The following is a 10124-nucleotide window of genomic DNA, read 5'->3' as shown; positions in this document are numbered from 1 at the left end:
GGCGGGGGGGGTGCAAACTGATAGATTTTATTTTTTAAATTATAGGAAATTTAATAGTTCGACTGATAGGAAGCTTGATTATTAACTTTATGTTTTAAGTTAGTTAGCATTCATTAGATATTCGGGAAAGAGAGTAAGTAATCTAGACGAAATTCATGACAGCATGGGTTTTTTTTTTCTTCCTTTCATATTTTGTGATTTTTCGATTGCTGTCCTGTCAAGTAGGAAATTCATAATTATAATAGAGAATTCTTTTGGGGAATTTATGATTTGTGGTGTTGATAGCTGATAAAGTCCCCCACCCCTACCAAGCCGAGCTGCTTAGTTTTGGTGAGAGTATTTCAAACATTTGACAATTGTGTGCTATTATCTCCTTCAGCGATGAATTTATTGAACCTGTATGGACTATGGAAGGATTTACATATTTATTACTTCTTTAACCTGAACCCCACTTAGCAACAGTAGGATAATCAAAGGCTGTTTGTTTTACAGATGCATATATTTATCCATGTGGAGAATCAACTCTTATGCATAATGTCCTATGCATTAGGGATTTTCCTTTGCATTGTTGTTTTCCTTTAGCACAGGTGATCGTATACTCGACAATTTCGAAGTTCTCTATCTCAGCAACAGTTCAAGCACTTATTTGTTCTCTATCTCCAGAAACCTACAAAAACCTTGAATCAGGTAACGTTTCTTAAAAACTTACACATTTTATTTTATTTATTAATTAACACATTTTTATTCTAACATGTTTTAATATTTTATTTTGTAGAATTTGGTGGAAAGTTGCATTTAGCAACGGATGATAATTACTTCACAAATTGTGAATTTGTGATGCATGTATTGAAAACGTATGGTATAAATATATATATATTTTTTAATTTTTATATCTTCTGATTTAATTTATCATGTTATAATTCTAGATTATGAATTTCAGGAATCAAAGTGCAATGCTCTTGAAGTGCTTTTTTATTGAGATGATGTGCACATGAAGATTTATTTTTTGTGGCTTGGAGTGTTTTTATGATAATGTTATTTGTTCTTTTTTTGTTAAGCCTTTGAAGGCAATGGTTTGTATTTTGTAATTTGGATTTTAACTTATTGGTGTGTGATTGTGAGTGTGTTATTTAACTTTCGGAAGTAGAAAAATATTAGTAAGTTAAAAATATATTGAACACAAGATTGACACTAATAATTTCATATAAATGAATATTTAATGGCCAAAAAAATTAATAAACATAAGATTGATAATAATAATTTAATATAATTGAATATTTAAGGGTAAAAAAATTAAATATATTTGGAATCTTCAAAGAAAATGAGATATTAGCAAAATTAATTGTAAGCCCACCAGAAATTTATTAGAAGCCATTAAAAAGCCCATTAAAAGCCTATTAAAGGTTCAAAAAAAGCCCAAAAATGCTTATAGGTTTGTCCGGTTTTTTGGCTAAAAAACCGGACCGGAACCGAACCGGAACCTGCCGGTTTGGGCCGGGTCCGGTTCGGTTTCGGGTGTTCTTTTTTTTTTTTTTTTTTCGGTTTGGTTGCTTTTTTTGAGGAAAAACCGAACCGAACCGGTTTTGCACACCCCTAGTTTATATAAACAGAAAAAATTTAATTTTTGAAAAAAGAAAAGCTATTTTTATCTATTTTTTAATTAAAAACACCTAAAAAACACTATAAATTTTAATAAACCAATTTATAAATTTTAATTATCCAAAACTAGGTTGAAATATATATATATTAATATATATATATATATATATATATATATATATATATATAAAAACATGTAATAAACTTTTCAAGGCTGGAACAAACCTACAAAATAAAAATCAAACTTTAAAAAAAGTTAATGAATTTTTTTACCTAAACTCAAAAGATTAGAAAATAAATTTTGAAATCAAGATAAAATACGTAAAATATATGGGCTAGACCTGCATATTCAATGCATTTTACATTGTGACTCTCTTTTAATTTTGTTTTTAAACCATAATCTAAAACTTTATCTAATTGAATTGGGTAATAGAAGGATTAAATAAAAAAACTGACGACAACAAAAAGGATAAAAAGACAAGCATCATGTCAAAACCTCAACTTTTTTAGTGTATATGAGTAAGAGTGCGTTCGGGTGGAAGGTATAATGTCTTTATTTGTTTTGTGAGGTACAATTCTCTTAAAGCACACACCACACCTTCTAAAATTAATTAGTTGAGGTACGCGCAAGCTGATCTGAATACCCACGTAAAACTAAAAAAAAAAAAGTATATTTTTTCATTAGTAAAATATCACCACACCTCCCATGCAAACACATACTAACTATGCTGCTGTGTTTCGTTCTGCTACGGGCAGATCACATGTTTCAATATGGTTTTTTAGGGGGGAATAAAATCAATTGTGAAATGCATACCATATGGTAAATAAACAGAGACATTGAATTATATACGCAATGTATTTATCTTGCATTCAAAAAGCAATTCTAAAGCCTCCTAACATTAGAGAATTCTATACGCAAAATATTAACAAAGGTCCATGTTTGTCATTGTCAATAAACAAAGAATCAAATTGCCAAGGCATGTAAACAATTGATGTAAGAATTCCAAGCTATAATGAATATGAGTAAATGGACAAAAGGATAAGCATAAGTTATGAGCGGATGTCATGAGAAACAACAATTAAGGAGCACTCTCCTTAAAAGAAGTGCAGTTATTGAGGATGCAGCAAGCATAATGAGAAGAGGGCAAGGAGGATGTAGCAGCAAGTTTATATTTTGAGAACCTAAAATCAGCGTCCTGCAAGAAGAAAGGTGTGGGGATAAAATACGACATAACAACAAAATCACATTGCAGTCCAAACAACATAAAAGTAGATGCTAGATAAGCAGCAACACCAACGTAGAAAAAAGGATAAAAAAATAATAAGCTGAAATTGATACCAAAGCTAAGAAAAAAGGGTCAAAGAAAATGGATAAAAGGTTGAAGGCGATGAAATCCTGCGAAGGAAAAGGCAAAAGAGCTGATAACCATTCAAGTAAAACATGAACAAAACATATAAAATTGATGTAAAGCAACATGAGCAACTGATAGAGAAGTATTAAGGGAAATGAAATAATAATAAACAAAAATAAATAATTGGAAAAACATATAGTTAAACAGAGCCTTATTGGCTATCTCACCATGGCGAGATGGATGCGATGTTTTAGGATTCAAAATGCCTATTGCTTTTTCTTTTTCTTTTTTGTGTTAGCAAGAGGCATTTTACTCCAGTGTCCATGTCTTTCTACTCCAGTGTTACATTTATTCTGGGACAGCCAACCATTAACCTCGTGATCATGTGATCATGAGCATTAGTTTAAAGAAGTTTTCTACTGACCTGAGACAATGACAAAGTTGTGAAGTTCTTTAAATCTTAAAGAATCGACTTAACATGCATATCTACTGAATCACCATCGAAAAGCAGCCAAAACAAACCATTAGTTTTTATAAACTAAAAAGCCAATAAATCCATTATTGGCGGATAAATCTATATGATCTGATATGATTCTTCTTCCCTTTTCTATCATGATTCTTCTTTCATTTATAAGTTGATTTTAACATTTATCTTAGGAGAAATATCAGGGATATAGCTAGAATCATTCTAATAACACAACCTTCTTTGCTAAAAGGAAAGTCAAAAAAATAGAAAAGCCTATCGAACATCTCACACACCAACAACATCCGAAACCCAATGAATTTAAAATTCAACAACCACCACCAACCCAATCACCCACACCACAAACATCTCAATCACAAACAGAAGCAGCTGACATGAAATTGCCTGGAAAAGAGCAAAAAGAAACAGGCAGTCAGAGACCAGCTAAATGAGCAAAGACAAGGGGACTTGCCTGGCGGAGCCCAACTAACAGAGAAGAGAGAGCAGCAACCGAACGATCCAAAAAATTGGTCAGCAATGAAGCCAATCGGCTAAGTTCCGAGCTAAGAGACAGCAATAAACGGCCAAGCAGCTCACCAACGAGGGTCACCCAAGCTGTCACAGCCAAGACCCAAGACCAGTCTTCGATAAAAAAAAATATAAAAAAAAATGAATCAGCCGCAGCCAGCTTGAGCCAACAAAAGTGATAAATCTTGTGAGAAATCGCAGGCAAACAACGATATGCACTGCTTAAATCAACAGTGCATCACCTCAGAAGTCACGGTGTATATCTGAGTTCTTTTAATTTTTTTATAATAATTGTAGTTATAATTCATAATAATCATATCTTCTTCGATGTTTCATTGGACCAGCTAAGTTTCTTTCTGACCTTACATAAATTATAAAAATAATTCAATTCTCAATTAGTTGTTTGACAATATCACGTCTCAGAAAGATATGTTGAACTCTACTATTACATAATTGATCCATGATTGACTGACAATCACAACACATAATCATACATATTTTCTTAATCATATAAAATAATCAATGATTCTCGAGAGAGATTGTTGATTAGGTTATGGAATCTCGACTACCAATCTTTGTGAGGCAGACATTTCTCGTGATCACTTGTTTGATTTCGTAGGCTTAGAAAACACAACATGTGAAAACACGAGCTCACTGGCCACACAAGACACCCGATCAACACTGCTACAAGTACATGCAACATGGTTGCGCCACGAAGAGAGAATACATATAGTTTACAAACCAAGAGAGAATGGGAAGGAGGTAGATCCCAACCAGCTACTGCCAGCAATGAAATTTCCAGGGGCGAACGCTTGAGCCTCAGTTGCACTTGTAATCACTTTGTATCCTTCCCATGTGACCCTACTGGAGGTCCCAGCACCAGCCCCAGAATTCTGATACTCTGCGTAAAACAATGTGCTCAGTGCAAAGCTGCCACTCCACTCGTGCCACCCGGCTGGTTGTATCACGTCAGTTATGGATGATTGCATGATGACAGTCCTTGAATACTCCTTCCATGGCCTCCCGAGATACGTTGGGAAGCTGCTCTGAACAGGTAGCAGGTCAGAAGTGGCACCAATCCTACTCTTTTGAATCACAATGCCGGTGTTCTGATTAGGGTCAGTCCTGCCTTGGGCAGTTACCATGTTCTTTTGGCCGGAATTGGGGCGTCGAGCATGGATGTCGCAGTCTTGGAAAACAGCAGCAGCATTGCCAAAAATGAAGTCAACGGTGCCTGCTACGAAGCAATTTATGAAAAACTGACGGTTTGAGTGGACATAGAGGGTGTCTTGGTAGGCTAGCATGTCACACTCGTAAAATGCTGAGAGGTCAGACCCGACCCTCAGAGCCACGGCTTGGTGCATAGAGGGACCGGCTGTGTTTTCGAAAGTGACGCCTCTGGCGAGGAATCCTTGACCCACCGCAGCTGCAATGTTAAGGAAATCTTGACTGGTCAATATCCCAGCTACATGTTCCACGTCTAAACAGCATGCAAATATCAAAAGAGATAAAAAAAAGACAAGATCAAGCACGCTCCAGCTCGCCAGCATTTCCGAATCCAGAGATTTAAGAACAAGTCCATGTGCTTCTAGCAATACATGATCAATGGATTCAGCTGCCTCATTTACTCTTTTACTCGTTAAGGAAATTAAACAGTTGAAGTAATTAATGTTTTAACTACCAATCTTTATTACCAAACATTCAACAAGGTCCTCACCTAAAATCCGCTACGTTTTCAACTAAATAAATTAATAAATAGTAAATAAAATGAAGGCAGATACCAGTCCACTAGTTATATTAGCTGGAGCACAAAACTAATTATGGGGTATTCAATTTCAAACCTCATGATCTAACAAGACCCCCTTTAATTGATGTCCAGCGCTATTGATATATCTACTCTTTCAGCATTACATATCTAGTAGAATGAATGGAAGGCATCCAAATCTAATTATTTTTTGTCAAAAAATGATATCCATACCCGGCAAGAATCAATATATATGTATGTATGTATGAATGTATGGATAAAAAGCCTTGATAGAAGTCGGTTGGTGTCGTAACAGTGGTTACATTTCAGAGTATTTTTTTTTTATTATTTGAAATAATATTAAAATAATTTTTTTTTTGTTTTTTAGATTTTTTTTTCTTACATTTGTTTTTTACATCAACAAAAATAATCTAAAAATATTAAAAATATATTTTTAAAAAAATATATTGTTACACCACAAAAACAAATAGTTCCAAAAAAAGCATGAAATTTCAGCATGGAATGAGTTTCTATATACAGTAAAAGGTTTTTTGAAAATAACATAAGTAGGTAAAAGCGTATTATTTTAAGATGATGTTTGTTTTTATAATTTAAAAATGTTTTTGAAAAAATTTATTTTTTATTTACTTTAAAATATATTTTTTTATATTTTCATATTTTTATATATAGGTTAATGTTAAAAATTATTTAAAAATATTATTTAAATATATTTCCAAATAAAAAATACTTTTAAAAACAACTTCTACACACTCCGAACATCCTGAAAATAAAAAAGTTACAATTGAAATGATGAAACCCAATACTCCCCTAGCATGTCTTAAGACTGCAAACTTTAAACAGACACCAAATGACATGCTAGAAGAATGATCATAATTCATGTGTTATACAACATTAGATGTATACACACAGAGGAAGCAAGGACATGACTCGTGACCTGAGACAATTTCCAGTTAGCCATAAACATACAAAATGAGTTGGATAAGAGCGAGTTAATAATTTCCAGCGAGTCGTAATTTAAGGAAACAAGCGACAACATAGGGAAGCATCGAAGAACCCTCATGCAAGCATCTAATGGCAAGAAAAAAAGGACGAAAAGTCCAAGAAGACAATGACCTAGCTTCCTTGATATCTATCCTCGGTTCCTAACGACTACTTTTCAAACTTTAGTAAGATTAAACACTGTTCCAATTGCTTACAAGATCGAAAGAAGACAAAAGGGAAACCATGTTAATGCGCGGAGAGGAAGACTCGATTGTTTTTATGTTTTAAAATTGATTTTTAAAAAATGAATTTTTTTTTTATTTGAAGTTATTTTTTTAAAATATTTTCGGACATCCCGAAAAGATGAGCATGATAGGGGGCAAACAACTGGGATAAAACATGTTCTTTGGGGTCACGGGAATAGATCCTCCTTATCATATCATATCCTCATCGGTGCAAAAATATTATTTCCTGGGGTCGCTCTCAAGATTCGAGTTACAATAATGTTCCGAGCAAAAAGATTTGCTATAATGTCAAGAATATCACTTCTTATGCCTGCTGTATAGGCATTGGTGGAGAAGGTGCAGGATAGCTGTTTTTTAAATTGTTTTTGTTTAAAAGTAAATTAAAATAATTATTTTTTTATTTTTTAAAATCTACTTTTAACATAAACAAGTAAAAAATAATTAAAAAAAAAAAAAGATTAAGATCTTTTGAAAAGATGGTGGGACCGCATGACTTAAGGATAGCTGATGCATCGTTGGATTGGAACTATCCCCAGTTGTTTTCATGACGGGGCTAAAGACAGAAAAGCACATGCAGGGTTTGACACGCCAGCCATTTTGTTGGGCTTTCCCTAATTGGCCTGTATGTTCTCTTGTACGTTAAGTGATGTTTGAAATTGTAATTTTATTTATTTATTTTTGTAGCTTTTAAAAAATAGTACAGCTGGAAGTTCTCACCTGCAAGTTTTTTTAAAATAACGTAGTTCTTATCTACGATTTATTTAGATAGTATCTTTTTAACCTATGGTTTTTTTAAATACCCCAAATTTCAACTGTAGCTTTCTGAATGGCTGTGCAATTTTTCATTGTCTCAGGTCAATGAAAAAATTTCAACTGTAGCTTTCTAGCACCTGTCTGTGTTAAATTGAAAAAATCACTTTTAAGAAGCACTTCATCGCCGAAAGCGCCCCCTCAATTATGCAAGAAATCATAGCCAGCACACAGCAGAATGAGCCTTTCAAAATGCGTGCGTTTAGAATTAGGAAGACATGACACCGAGGCGAGTGTCATTGCAGAACACTTTTTGCTGTTTCTTGAGTGTTTTTTGTTTTAAAATATATTAAAATAATTTACTTTTTATTTTTTAAAATTTATTTTTAATATAAAATGTTAAAAGAATCACTTAAAAAATCCATTCAAATAAAAAAACATTTCAAAATTTAATAAAAAACTTGTTCAACGCATCCCCAAACAAGTCATATGATTAGAGCAAAGTGTCTTCCCAAACAGGTATGATTTGCCTTTTTAATCTATGTATATACTGAGTGGTTATTTAAAAGTATGATTATTTTTTAATTGAAAATGTATCAAAATAATATTTTTTTATATTTTAAAAATTATTTTTAATTCAGCACATCAAAATAATATAAAAACATTAAAAAATATTAAATTACAGTAAATAAAAAATAAAAAATATTTTTTAAAAAAAAAACATTTTTAGAACACAAAAACAAACAATAACAATCACCACTATTTAATTTAAAACATGTTATACGGATTTATTTAAAAAAAAAAAAGGAAATGAAAAAGAAAAACCATGCCATTATTTGCTAAGGCGTGTTCCTTCCCTAACTTTAGCAACAATGGAACCCACCTTCAACTAAATGTCAATAGTTATTCTTGATCCCACACGTTTTATGGAAAAAAGATATAGAGGAAGGGACTCGTTACTGTCATAATTGTAAACAGAAAAATAGAACAAGATGCTAAAGGAAAGGGTCAAGATGGACTTACCAACCGTGGCAGACTTGAAGGTTGTGCTGCCATTAACAACATTCCTACTTGCTGTAATGATGGTTGTTTTTCTCCCATCTCCTAAGAACATTATGTTATGCTTATCCTTTGGTACTTCCACATTTTCCCTGTAAACTCCGGCCTTGATTTGAATTATGTACCTCTTGCTGCTTTTCTTTGGTGCAGCAGCTACTGCTTCTGATACCGTCTTGTGATCCCCACTTCCGTCAGCCGTCACCACCACATTTGGAGTCACGGATGATGACTGCAGCAGCCTCCTGTCTGCTACTGACATCCACTCCGGCCACACTCTTTCATTGCCTTCCTTTTCCTCCTTGAGCTTCCTGTTTGTGCTCTGGAGCTCGTTGGCAATGTCAGTGTCTGTCATGTTCTTGATCATTGCCAGTGCATTACTGCACATTTTCTCAACGTGGGTCTGGCCCTTCATTAAAGCTTTTCGCACCTTTTTATCTGCTCCATCGTGAGAGAAACCATCCAAGCATGTTTCTTGGTTGGTTATGGCAGAGCTCAGCAGGGTTTTGAGGTTATCAGCTTGTTCTTTGAGCGATTTCTTGTTGGGGTACCCACTGATATCCACCTGAGCCTCGTGCAACTCATCAAGAGTCTCGTCTATAGTCTCCAAACAATCATGGAGAGCAGTCTTTTCTCTTTTGGTGAGTTTGGTCTTGGCTATGAGCTTCTCTACAGTGAAATAATTTTGTTGAACAGTTTTGGTGGTGAGGTTTATGGAAAGTTCGATAACATCTTTTAGGCTAGCTAAATTGGCGGTGACTCCAGGGACAGTGGCGATAGCTGAGTAGCACAATTCAGGATAAAGAGTGGAGCTGCATGCGGATTTGAGGACTGCATGAGCGCCTTCATTCTCGCCGTTCTTGTGTGAATTTACTCCGGCGACGACGGCAGCTATTGTGGCAACTAGAAACAGAGCAGCAAAACTGGCTAAGAGGAGTCTCTTGTTTTTCTTTAAGATGGAAATGTGATTACCAGAATCTGATACTCCAGTCAAGCCATGCTTGTCCTGGGCCATTTTGGAGAAGAAAAGGAATGAGAGAGATGGTTATGGACCTCTAGGAGGCTGTGTGGGCACCATTTTATAGTGGAACAGAGCATGTGAAGAGAAGTGGTGGCTTTGGTGGTTGACAAGGACAGCTAAGCTAATTATCTGAGGTTTTTTTTCCCTTTTAGTTTTGATTGTGAGAGTGGTGTTTATTTTTAAAAAATATTTTTTTATTTTTTAAAAGTTTATTTTAAACATAAAAAACAATTGAAAAACAAAAAAAAATAATTAAAAAAAAAAAACTCGGCGGCACCGTGTAACCTGCATGGAATTATCAATTATATCATCTGCTAATCTCCAGTCCTTTTCTGTTTTTTCTTTTTTTTTTCTTTTAATTTTT

At 34.0% G+C, this 10124-nt stretch overlaps 1 protein-coding gene and 1 long non-coding RNA gene across 2 annotated transcripts; one reads left to right on the top strand and one right to left on the bottom strand.

Moving 5' to 3' along the window:
• Nucleotides 1-607: 607 nt before the first annotated feature.
• LOC118039170 (uncharacterized) lies at nucleotides 608-1025 on the top strand. Its single transcript, XR_004685898.2, has 3 exons — nucleotides 608-687; nucleotides 776-854; nucleotides 941-1025. It is a non-coding gene; the product is annotated as an uncharacterized lncRNA (long non-coding RNA).
• A 3408-nt stretch (nucleotides 1026-4433) lies between these two features.
• LOC118039042 (pectinesterase) lies at nucleotides 4434-9798 on the bottom strand. The gene is made up of 2 exons (XM_035045608.2): nucleotides 8707-9798; nucleotides 4434-5368 (listed from the first exon to the last, which is right to left on the bottom strand). The coding sequence occupies exons 1-2, from the start codon at nucleotides 9752-9754 to the stop codon at nucleotides 4677-4679; spliced, it is 1740 nt and encodes a 579-aa protein (XP_034901499.1). The 5' UTR covers nucleotides 9755-9798; the 3' UTR covers nucleotides 4434-4676.
• Nucleotides 9799-10124: the final 326 nt, after the last annotated feature.

The sequence above is a fragment of the Populus alba genome, chromosome 1, assembly GCF_005239225.2.
Source record: "Populus alba chromosome 1, ASM523922v2, whole genome shotgun sequence".
NCBI lineage: Eukaryota > Viridiplantae > Streptophyta > Magnoliopsida > Malpighiales > Salicaceae > Populus > Populus alba.
The sequence above is the reverse complement of the archived record's forward strand: the minus strand, read 5'-3'. Positions and strand labels throughout refer to the sequence as shown.